Source organism: Aquarana catesbeiana, linkage group LG01 (genome assembly GCF_042186555.1).
Source record: "Aquarana catesbeiana isolate 2022-GZ linkage group LG01, ASM4218655v1, whole genome shotgun sequence".
Taxonomy (NCBI): domain Eukaryota; kingdom Metazoa; phylum Chordata; class Amphibia; order Anura; family Ranidae; genus Aquarana; species Aquarana catesbeiana.
Window position 1 is genome coordinate 656,374,844 of NC_133324.1, and position 12,276 is coordinate 656,387,119.

The window sequence follows — 12,276 nt, forward strand, 5'->3', positions numbered from 1 at the left end:
CCATGAACCTGCCCAGCCACTGAAGAGAAGGGGTTTTACGAGTGAACATTATCTTTTTGTCCCCATGACTGATTTTAATAGAACTAAGGTTGTTGGTTCAACTCCCAAGCACAGCAACTACCTGCCTAGAATTTGCATGTTCTCCCTGTGTCTGTGTGGGTTTCCTCTGGGTACTCCAGTTTCTTACCACACTCCAAAGACATGCTGGTAGGTCAATTGGCTCCTGTCTAAATTGGCCCTAGTATGTGTATGTACAGTATCTCACAAAAGTGAGTACACCCCTCACATTTTTGTAAATATTTTATTATATATTTTCATGACAACACTGAAGAAATTACACTTTGCTACAATGTAAAGTAGTGAGTGTATAGCTTGTATAACAGTGTAAATTTGCTGTCCCCTCAAAATAACTCAACACATAGCCATTAATGTCTAAACCGCTGGCAACAAAAGTGAGTACACCCCTAAGTGAAAATGTACAAATTGGGCCCAATTAGCCATTTTCCCTCCCCGATATCATGTGACTTGTTAGTGTTAGAAGGTCTCAGGTGTGAATGGGGAGCAGGTGTGTTAAATTTGATGTTATCGCTCTCAATCTCTCATACTGGTCACTGGAAGTTCAATATGGCACTTCATGGCAAATAACTCTCTTAGGATCTGAAAAAAAGAACAGGCCGCGCTATGATCGACCAAAGAAGTTGAGTGCACATGCTCAGCGTCATATCCAGAGGTTTTCTTTGGGAAGTAGACTTATGAGTGCTGCCAGAAGTGCTGCAAAGGTTGAAGGGGTAGGGGGTCAGCCTGTCAGTGCTCAGACCATACGCTGCACACTGCATCAAATTGGTCTGCATGGCTGTCGTCCCAGAAGGAAGCCTCTTCTAAAGATGATGCACAAAAAAGCCCGCAAACAGTTTGCTGAAGACAAGCAGACTAAGGACATGGATTACTGGAACCATGTCCTGTGGTCTGATGAGATCAAGATAAACTCATTTGGTTCAGATGGTGTCAAGCGTGTGTGGTGGCAACCAGGTGAGGAGTACAAAGACAAGTGTGTCTTGCCTACAGTCAAGCATGGTGGTGGGAGTGTCATGGTCTGGGGCTGCATGAGTGCTTCCGGCACTGGGGAGCTACAGTTCATTGAGGGAACCATGAATGCCAACATATACTGTGACATACTGAAGCAGAGCATGATCCCCTCCCTTCGGAGACTGGGCCGCAGGGCAGTATTCCAACATAACTACCCCAAACACACCTCCAAGATGACCACTGCCTTGCTAAAGAAGCTGAGGTTAAAGGTGATGGACTGGCCAAGCATGTCTCCAGACCTAAACCCTATTGAGCATCTCTGGGGCATCCTCAAACAGAAGGTGGAGGAGCGCAAGTTCTCTAACATCCACCAGCTCTGTGATGTCATCATGGAGGAGTGGAAGAGGACTCCATTGGCAACCTGTGAAGCTCTGGTGAACTCCTTGCCCAAGAGGGTTAAGGCAGTGCTGGAAAATAATGGTGGCCACACAAAATATTAACACTTTGGACATTTTCACTTAGGGGTGTACTCAATTTTGTTGCCAGCAGTTTAGACATTAATGGCTGTGTGTTGAGTTATTTTGAGGTCGACAGCATGTTTACACCGTTATACAAGCTGTACACTCACTACTTTATATTGTAACAATGTGTCATTTCTTCAGTGTTGTCACATGAAAAGACATAATAGAATATTTACAAAAATGTGAGGGGTGTACTCACTTTTGTGAGATACTGTATGAATGTGAGTTAGGGACCCACATAGGGACTAATGTATATATATATATATATATATATATATATATATATATATATATATATATGTATGTATGTAAAGTGCTGCTTAAATTGATGGCACTATATAAGCACCTGTAATAAATAAATACATTTGTATAAGCCAAGTATGGCCTCCTACCAGAATATGTAGTTAGTGTTGTTGTTTGAGATGTATAGGATCTTTGGTATATATAGACCCCTTTCCCCCATCCTCCTCATCAAATATTATTATTTATATGCACATAAGGATTCCAATGTATGTTGAGTAGGGGTTTAATTAAGTACCAAAATGATAATGATTGCTGCTATATCTGCAACTGTTATGGGACACTGAACAAGAATGCCTTTTAAAGATAAGGGCCCTTTGATAGGAAAACTCATTTTATGTTCACCCCACCTTTATTCAGAAATGTGGAAATACATGTAACATTTTATGCTGTGTACACACGACCGGACGTTTCGTCTGACTGAACTCCGAAGGACTTTTCGACGGAGTTCCAACGAAACGGACTTGCCTACACACGATCACACCAAAGTCCGACCGTTTTGAACGCAATGACGTACGACCAGACTAGAATAAGGAAGTTCATAGCCAGTAGCCAATAGCTGCCCTTGTGTCCTTTTTTGTCCGTCGGACTAGCATACAGATGAACAGATTTTTCGATTGGACTCTAGTCTGTCGGAAAGATTTGAAACGTGTTCTATTTCTAAACTTCGACAGATTTTTCGACAGAAAGGTCCGTCGGACCAGTTCGGTGGAAAAGTCCGGTCATGTGTACACGGCATTAGAGTCAGCCAATGCAAAAAGATAAATATTTAGGACCAAAAGAATGTTTATGTCCTTTAGCATGCACAGCTTTTTAAAATAATGTGCCTTCCTAAGGTTCATTTATTATTCCAAGGATCAGATTCCAATAATCAAAATTCCAAGGACCATGTGTCAAGCTAAAGGGAAATGCTAGAAAGCTTTGTTCGATCAGAGACCACAACCAATTAGCTGCATCTGCTGATCAGTGTATTATGGCAGTGGTCGATGAAGGAAGATGTTATTTATTTTTTATCTATGGCCAGCTTTAAGGAGACAGTCGTTAATATATGGCTTTCCAGAGGTAATTATGGCTTTATTTGCAGTATTGTCTTTCAGGAGTTAAAGAGGAGCTCTAGCCACCCCACTAAAAAATTTAAAGTCAGTAGCTACAAATACTGTAGCTGCTGACTTTTATTATTAGGACACTTACCTGTCCAGGGATACCGCAATGTCTGCACCCCAGTTGAATCTGCTCTCGGGTGCTGCCGCTGCCATTCCTTGTAAGGGAAACCGGCGGTTCCCTACTGCTCATGCATGAAGCGTGCTGCACTTTGTGAATGGCCCAGCGGCGGGGAAAAAAGGAGGGGGGGGCAAACTTCTGGGGGGCCTCCCAGAAGTGGGGACAGGTAACTATCAAAAACAGGTACCTGCTCCTCCCTCCCCCTGAAAGCAAACAAGTGGAGCTTCCCCTTTTGGGTAAAGCTCCGCTTTAATCCATTTTTATAATTGCCATAAAGTCAGGAATAATTAAAAATAGGAAAACATGTTTTTTTTTTCCAGTTTGACCAGTTCAGTTTTAAAACAACTAGTACAAATTTAATAGTCACGTTTAAAATTATGTTTCTGGTGCAACATATAATAAAGTAATTTCCAAATAAAAGAAATTGTTTTTTTTTTTTATTGTTTCTTTGCTTTTTTTTAGAAATAACATAGAAAAATGAATAAACATAACATACATTTTGAGTATGAGCAATAGAAAAAAAATATTTTTATGAGTTATGTAGGGATTAATCAAGATAAAGATTTTTTTTCCCCTTTAAGTTTTACTTTTTAGGTTTCTGCAGATCATGTAAGGCCTCACACACACTGGACATTTTTTCTACTGCTCCTAGGGGCATATGACCTTTGTTTTCCAGCGTGTGCATGTTAGCCTATATGTCCTGGCACAGATAGGTTTTCAGAGAAGTTTGGAAGCAGAAAAAAAAAAACCACATCCAGTACATCCAGGAGCAGCAGTATTTTGGCAGAAAAAACGATTGACGCATCTAAACACATGTAAACGCGTCTGAACGTGTCTAAAAACGCCTAAGCACTAGGCACGTTTAGCGCTTTTCTTTTCAATAGCCAAAATAAATAATTATTCTGTCCAATGAAAGATATTCAAGCACTTAAGGCGCCTAAATGCACCTAAACCCATTACACTCATTTACATGCATCAAGCTCTGCTGCCAGGAAGAAAAGAGTCTAGGAGAGTTAGCAAAACGTCTAGTGTGCATGAGGCATTACAGAGAAGGCCTGTTATCTGCATGCAACAGCTTCCTTCAATTACAATGTAACAATTACAATGTTTCTATCAAAAACCACTGTACCAAAATGTGACACCGCATAGTTATAGTAAGGCTTCATTTAGAAGTGCAGTTAAAATGCGCAGTTGAGCCATGTTTTTAATGCCCCACACCACTTCAGCTGCAATAGGCAGAGTAGGGGGGTGTTTACAAATCTCACGTTGCAATGCTTTACTTCAAGCCCATAGAAAACACTACCCAACATGAAGCGGTCAGGGGTTAGCGGGCAGCAGGCCTGCCAAATGCAACCCATTCAGGCGAACGAGGAAGGGCTGCAAACCCCTAATGTCCCTTCTATTGCTCTCCGCCTCCTCCAAATCTCCTTTTTTTTGGTGCTGTGATCCAACTTCTGTTTAGAGGGTAGCTACATTGAATCTCCATGGTCCCACTGTATGTAAAAATGTAGCCACCCTCTCGCTCACTCCCAACATGGGCTAGGTACTATGGACAATGGGATTTGTAGTGTGCATAGAGCAATGCACATAACTGCAACTAATGTGCACTGTTCGTCCCACACAAATGGAAGTAAAGGGGAAAAAATCCTAATAGCAGACAGAGTATAGGCTCAAATCACAAAGCTTCACAAATCAGTCACCCTATGACTGGACTACGGAAATTGCCAAGGGTATGGTAATCTCCTTTCTTCTCATCTTCATAACATAGGGAAAATGTGTTTTGTAGTGTAGATGGGAACAATGTTACCTGATAAGAGTACACTGCAGTTATAAATTTTGGCACATTTTGGCGTAGTGGGTAGCACTCTCACCTAGCAGTAAAAAGGTTTGCTGGTTCGAATCCCAACCACGACACTACCTGCCTGGAGTTTGCATGTTCTCCCTGTGCCTGCGTGGGTTTCCTCCAGGTACTCCGGTTTCCTCCCACACTCCAAAGACATGCTGGTAGGTTAATTGGCTTCAGTCCAAAATTGGCCCTAGTATGTGAATGTGAGTTGGGGACCTTGGATTTTGGGCTCCTTGAGGGTAGGGACTGATGTGAGTGTGTGATATATGTGGGGTGTGCTGCTTAAATTGACGGCACTATATGGGTACCTTAAATAAATATTAATAATAATAGATGAGCATCTTAATGAGACACAATGTACAGGGATAGGGACAATTGTACACACTCAGGTTTGAACTGGATGGACTGGTGTCTTTATTGAACCTTATTAACTATGTAACTGTGTACTAATTATGTAAGTAGACATATGCAGAACAAAATAAAAATGTTTTTTTTTTTTTTTCATTTTAGATGGATTTGTTAAGTTAAAAAATTTGTTTAGTTACATTTGTTGTGTTAGAATGATTCTTTTTTGCAATTCGTTTCAATTTTGTTTTGTTTTTGTTTTTGTTTCAAAATTTTCAGCAGCTGTATTCAAATTAGATTTGAATCGAAAATATTGAATCAAGTCAAATTCGATTTGAATCAAATGCAGTTAACCTCCCTGGCGGTATGATTATTTCAGATTTTAGGTGCTGAAAGCGGTACCATTATTTTTGCATGGAAATGTGGCGTTTTATATTGTAGGCCTGTAATTCTTAGGAATAACTCACTGAAATCTGTCCAAACAAGAGTCTAGTAGACATCCTGGGTATGATAACGTTTGAAACACAAAATCATAAATTATAATATAATAAATAACTATAAATAATAACAAATAATAATATAATAGTAATAATACTTTTTATTCAATAAAATTTAGTAAATAATATAAATCAAAAACACTGACATTTTTTTTGGCCAAACAAGAGTGCAATATTAGTAGTCATATTGCTTTAGTAAACGTCTCAGGTATGGAAAATTTTAAAACAGGGTACAGCACAAAGTCCGACGTCACAGTCAGGACAGTAGAACCGGGTTTCTTTTCTGATTTTCCTTCCTGTGTCGTCACGTTTAGAGCAGCAAACCACACACATCCTTGTGGGTGCTGCCTTCTTTTCCGTTGGTGGAATGTGGTCCATAAAGTGTCGACCTGTCAGGTGTTCCGGGTTCACAACACCAGCAGCACGACGTTCAGATCTATTTACAGTGGTTGGTGTTTGGTACTTGAGAAATATGAGTTCGGCAACTTTCCAAACGAAGTCTGCATGAATCACAGGCCTGTCACTCTTTTTTTTTAGAAGAATGAACGCATTCCACAGGCACTGTTCAAGAAGATGCCTGAAGATTTTTTTGTAATATTTTTTTTGTTGCTTTCTCATAGCAGGATAAAAAGTCACGCCCTGGTCAGCTCTGTCAACACCTCCCATGGTGTTGTTGTAGTCCATTACAACTTGAGGTTTCATTACGTCTTTTCCACCTTTTGTATGTACCATGAGAGTAGAGGTGTTGTGAATGGTACTCATTAGGCACACATCTTTTTTATCGCGCCATCTTAGTGCCATCATTTTGCCTTTTTGCCAGGCAACCATTGCCTTGAGCTTTTTATTGCCAAAAGTTGGCGGCATGTCACGCCGGTTAGCTCTAACAGTCCCGTATGCATCCGTCTTGTGTTGTAGAAGGAACTCATAGAGTTCTGGAGAAGTATATAAATTATCTGTGGTTACACAGTACCCCTGATTCAGCAATGGTTCAATCAAAGTGAGAACAGAAGCGGTTGCCATTCCATATTGACTGAATCTGTCGTTGAATTTGGTCCCTTTCCCGGTGTAAAGGACCGAATTCCATATGTAACCAGTGCTGGCTTCACAGAGCATGAATGATTTTATTTCAAATCGCGCTCTCTTAGATGCGATGTACTGTATCCAGCTAAGTCTTCCTTTGTAGGCCATTAGACTTTCGTCGATACTGACGTCTCTGTATGGTACATAGGTCTGCTGGAAATTTTTCAGAATAATTTGATATAGGTCCCAAATCTTTTTCAGTTTTGGAGCTGAATGAGAAGTCTCATCAAATTCTTCATTATTTTGAAAATGAAGATATTTCATTATGAGAGAAAATTTGTATTCCGACATGATGGTGCCAAAAAAAGGAGTGGCTAATATTTTGTTGGTTGTCCAGTACCACTTTTGCAGGGGTTTCCCCACCACTCCCTGGAGAATAATTAGGCCCAGAAACTTCCAGATGTCCTCCTTGGTCACTGGTTCCCATTTTCTGCTCCTTGAAAACCTCTGAGGTATAGCAGCTTGTTGCTCCTGGTATTGGTTTGTCTCCCTAACAATTCTTTCTATGACTTCATCAGTCAAAAAGAGTTGGAGGTATCCCAAGGGGCTGGCATCTTCAACCTCCACTTTGATACCAGGCGCTCCGGTAAACGGGAACCTTGGGGGCAATCAATCGAGCACCAAGTCCGCACATCACTGGGCACAGTCGCAGGATCATCGCTGAAATCGCTTTCCGTGCCTGGTAACAAACTTCCCCATGAATCGCTATCACTCACTTCTGCAAGCGATTCTGTCTCGCTGTCGCTGTTTTCCAGCAGGTCATATGCCGCTTTTGAGGTTGAAGCGCTTTTTTGATGCCATGGTCGCTCTGCAGTTTCCAGACAGAAAGTACAGTAAAACTGCAGGCAGGGGCACTGGACAAAGCACTGGGGGGCAATCTGAGGTCAATTTTATTTTATTTTATTTTATTTAGTAATGTAATCCAATAGGATTACAATGTGTCAGTGTGTTTGTGCTTTATACATTTTGAATTTGCCACCGGTTCCACCCCCTGCATCGCTACGCTCGCAGGGAACGGAAGCCAGGGCACACAGTGCATCGGACGGAAGATCCGGCCGCCGAACACAGCGGGAGAACATCGCGGGATCCCAGAGACAAGGTAAGTCACATCTTCCAGGATCCAGTGATGCGATCCCGAGTCTGGCTCGGGGTTACCGCTTCTGGTACTAAAATCTCACCCCGAGCCTGACTCGGGAATACCGCCAGGGGGGTTAAGCTGCAGCTGCTGAAGTTTTTAAAACCTAGAATTATAAGATCTAAATCTAAGAATTGTTGCAGAAAACAAAACCGCACCATCTATGCCTAGCTTAAACCTTTAAAAAAAAAAGGATTGAAGGTAACATTAAAAAAAAATTGAAGGGTTCTAGGTTATAATAAGGCATATACTGTATGTTGATCAGGGAAAAAGGAGAGGTTTCGGGAGCTCAAGGAGGATGTTACATGGAAGTAGAAAAACACAGTAACAAAGGATTTCATGGAAAACAGATTACAAGGCCATTAAGTAGTGGATGTGTGTGGATTATTAAAAAAAAAAATAAGGATATTGTTTAGCATCACTTTAAGTTTGCGTAGAGATACAGCGTTTCCAAAACATATCTTTTCCTATATAAGTGCTGCCTTAGTAAGATTGACTTTAATGTGAATCTTATTATTTATAGTTTTAATAAATAGTTTAATGCTAAAGATCTGATTTGTTTTACCTTTGAGATCACACTGACTTGATCAATGTTGACAGTACCATTGGCTTCTGTTATAGCTGAATTTCCATACATGGTGGTTCCATTGGTAGTTTTACATTTTTCATGATCTGTATGAAGTTCCTGTGGTGGTTTGTCAATTTCTAAGTGTTTATGAGGTCCCTGTGATAAAAACATTGGGTATATTAGTTAGGGTTTTCACTGTTAGGGGCAAAGTAGCCATTTTTTTCTTAAGACAATTTCATGTAAGTAATGGTATAACCGTGTCTTACTTCACCATAGATGTTCAGACTCATTTTCAGTATCCTCTCAACAAACATAAGAATGTAGAATCCCCCAAAAATTGCCACTGCTTTTGAAACGTAATTATCATGTTTGGGATCAAATCCAAATGCCTGCAACAAGATACACAATTGTACACATAAGGTTTCACTCTAGTGTATCAGCTTTCAGACTACATCAGTGACCATTTGTCATGTGTGCCTAGACAGTCTATAGTACATGCATACATTTGGGCTTATTGATAAAAAAAAAAAAACATTGTAATAGCAGTACACAAAATAATGTAACCGATAACATGTTAACCCTGATCATTTTACAACCATATAACTGTTGGTTGCTATATGCTACTTTTCATGTTTTATTAAACAAGCCTGTTAATGTGATTACAATATTAAGGTAATATAAAACAATCTGCTATTAAGCCACCAAACAGAGTATAGGCTCAAATCACAAAGCTTCACAAATCGATCACCCAATGACTGGACTTAAAAAATTGCCAAGGGTATGGTAACCTCCCCTCTTCTCATCTCCATAACATAGGGAAAATATGTTCTGTAGTTTTAAGAGATAATTGGGAACAATATTACAGTTATCAGCTCAATGTTACAGTTATGAGCTCAAAGAAATGTTGGCAGAATCAATGTTTTTTTTTTGTACAATTATTGAACAGATATGACCAGATAGACATGTGCAGAACAAAAGAAAAAAAAGGTTCTCTAAATTTGAATGGATTTGTTAAGTTAAAAATGTTGTCTAGTTACATTTGTTTTTTGTAATTTATTTCATTTTCATTTTGTTTCACTATCGAAATGTTGTCCGAATTTCGAATTGGAATGAAATGAACCACACATGTCTATGACCAAATACTTTCAACAAAATAGAGCAAATGAAGGAAGTTCATTGCTAGGATTTACATAGTCTTTATCTGTCACCTTTTTTAATATAAATACTTTTAACCTTGGGTGTTATCTTTGTGAATTGAGCCCTATGTGGCATATTGCCCACATAGATCACAATAAAGTTGGCCACACTTGGCGTGAAATTGTCCAATTCCTGATAAATTCCACTGTGAATTGCTTTTCAGAGGGCTGCTAGTGTAAACAAGCCCTTAGGAGCTGATTTACAAAGCAATTTAAGACAATAAAATGTGTTAAGATTCACTTTAATTATACAATCATGTCATGATAAAATAAGCAAACATTGTTTTTTTCACATGATTGGATAATTGAAGTGAATCTTCAGACAACTGTGGGAACATTCTCAAATCCTTTAGTAAATCAAACACCAATTGTACAATCTCTGTACAGTCTTCTAGGAGACTAGGTTGTAATGTATGTGATCAACCTTTGATCTACAAAAATATGTAGTGCAATAACCTGCTTAAATAGTCAATTTCATTTATTTCCAGTCAGAGATGCCCCTGTACAACATAGATACTGGTGTATCTAAAGGAATTGTACAATTAGCTTGTAAGTGTATGATCAACTTAAGATACACAGGGCAACTCCTAAAAATGAACACTTAAATGCAGAACTAAACCCATCAATTTAATTTTTTTAAAAATTGTTACGTTCCTGGCATGCCAGAAATGCTAATTGTCACATTTGCTTGTACCCTCAACCAAACTGTCAAACCATCAAATGGTTGGTGTCATAACTGATCACATGTGCAGCACTACGTCAGTTGCAGATCAAACAGGAGCTAAGATGGCAGCTTCCTTGGAAAAAAGGACAGGAGGGTTTAGTTCCACTTTAAGTGTAGAAGTAGAGAATACATACAAATGTGCACCTCTAATGCTGACCACATATTGGCCAATTCTGGGGCTATTTTTAATTAACCAATCTATCAGCTTTAAATAAAAAGATATTAATTATGTAACTGAATGGTCTATAGCAGAGGTCTCAAACTGGCGGCTCTCCAGCTGTTTGCAAAACTACAAGTCCCATGAGGCATTGCAAGGCTGACAGTTACAAGCATGACTCCCACAGGCAGAGGCATGATGGGACTGGAGGGCCGCCAGTTTGAGACCCCTGGTCTATAGCAATCTCAAAGCCTAATCCTCCTAAATCTCTTTCTGGTTTGGAAAAATAATTGCTTTTAAGCTGGCATTGTGGCAGCTTTCATACTGTGATTATTCGGTTGCTTAAAACTAACATTTTCCAGGGTAAGGCCAGCATAGGGCTGCTAAAGTTGAGCAGCATCACTTTGAAGTTTAATGCTGGTATCAGGTCAAATTTTATAAATCTGTCAGTCTCACTGTGTCACATGATCCCCATCCTTTTAACAAAGCCATGTCCTTTTAATCTTCGTGTGATACCTAATGGAGATGTCATCATACCACCCATATAGAATATAAAACACGTATTCCCCATTAAATAAACACCTTTTTATTTTAACATATGCATGTATGTATTTACTTTTCAGCTTCAGACCACTTACTTCTGGAATCAGTTGAAAGATTGCATTTGAAAACAAAGATCCAATGGCCAGTCCAATAAAGTATGTCAATATCTTTGGGAAGTAAGGCTTCTGTACAAAGGGGGTTATAAATAATCCAACTACTGTCGTCAGATTGATAATTGTAACAGACAGAATGCTGAATCCCCAAACTAAAAGAAAAAAGCTCAGTTATTCAATATCATTGAATTCATAATAAATAAAATAAATGATAAGATTAGACTAAAGCTGTATTGACCTTTATGTTATATATGCAACCCACATCTTATTGCCTTAGACTGCATTCGCATCTACTGATTCTTGCCGCTAAGATTGACAGTTTTGTAGGAATAGCTGCGCCCGTAAAATGCAATGACTGGCTGTCAGCGGCTGCAGCTATTTGTGACTGTTTGCACAGCCAGTGATTATCTGCAGTGATCGTGGCTGGATGCGAACAGTCACAAATAGCTGTGGCCACACACGGCTGACGATGCCAGCCACAGAAATCAGTGGATTCTTGCTGCTGGGATTTGCAGCATGGCTAAACACCCTTGCGAATGTAACCTTATCTTAAAATTAGGGAAGGGAAAAGGTGCATTTTAGAAGAGCAATCTTTATTTGTCGGCCTGGTAACAACCTAAAGACGATGTGGAGAAAATATATGACTAGATAAAAATAATACTAAAATACTAGTAACTCCAGTGTGCATTCAACAGGAGACATAAACAGAAGGGATATTTTCTTTGTTATATCATGTCTTGTGTGAACTCAAAAAGTATTTTATCGTCTATGTTTTGATGTACCGGAGAAGTTTCAGTAAAACAAAAAAAGTCCTAGGTATAAAGCGCAGGCTGCTACACCAAGAAGCCAGGTCTTTCTGAAAGACGAACGGCCATCACTTCCCGGTACTGTCAATGTTACCCACTCAATGTTACGCTAAAATTCCTATTGACTCATCACTGTGACTGATTGGCCAATAGTAATGTGCAGGAGGCAGGAAGGAGTGGAAAGCACCCCCACTATCA

The 12,276-nt window shown here is 39.5% G+C and overlaps 1 protein-coding gene across 2 annotated transcripts in view; it reads right to left on the bottom strand.

The window, feature by feature from the left end:
- SLC39A8 (solute carrier family 39 member 8) overlaps nucleotides 1–12,276 on the bottom strand; it is a 125,074-nt gene that overhangs the window by 35,094 nt on the left and 77,704 nt on the right. For both annotated transcript variants that reach the window (XM_073601615.1, XM_073601624.1), the window contains exons 4-6: nucleotides 11,255–11,424; nucleotides 8,806–8,928; nucleotides 8,537–8,695 (exon numbers count right to left, since the gene is read on the bottom strand). In XM_073601615.1, the coding sequence (XP_073457716.1) occupies nucleotides 8,537–8,695; nucleotides 8,806–8,928; nucleotides 11,255–11,424 (452 nt within the window). The remainder of the gene's footprint in view (nucleotides 1–8,536; nucleotides 8,696–8,805; nucleotides 8,929–11,254; nucleotides 11,425–12,276) is intronic.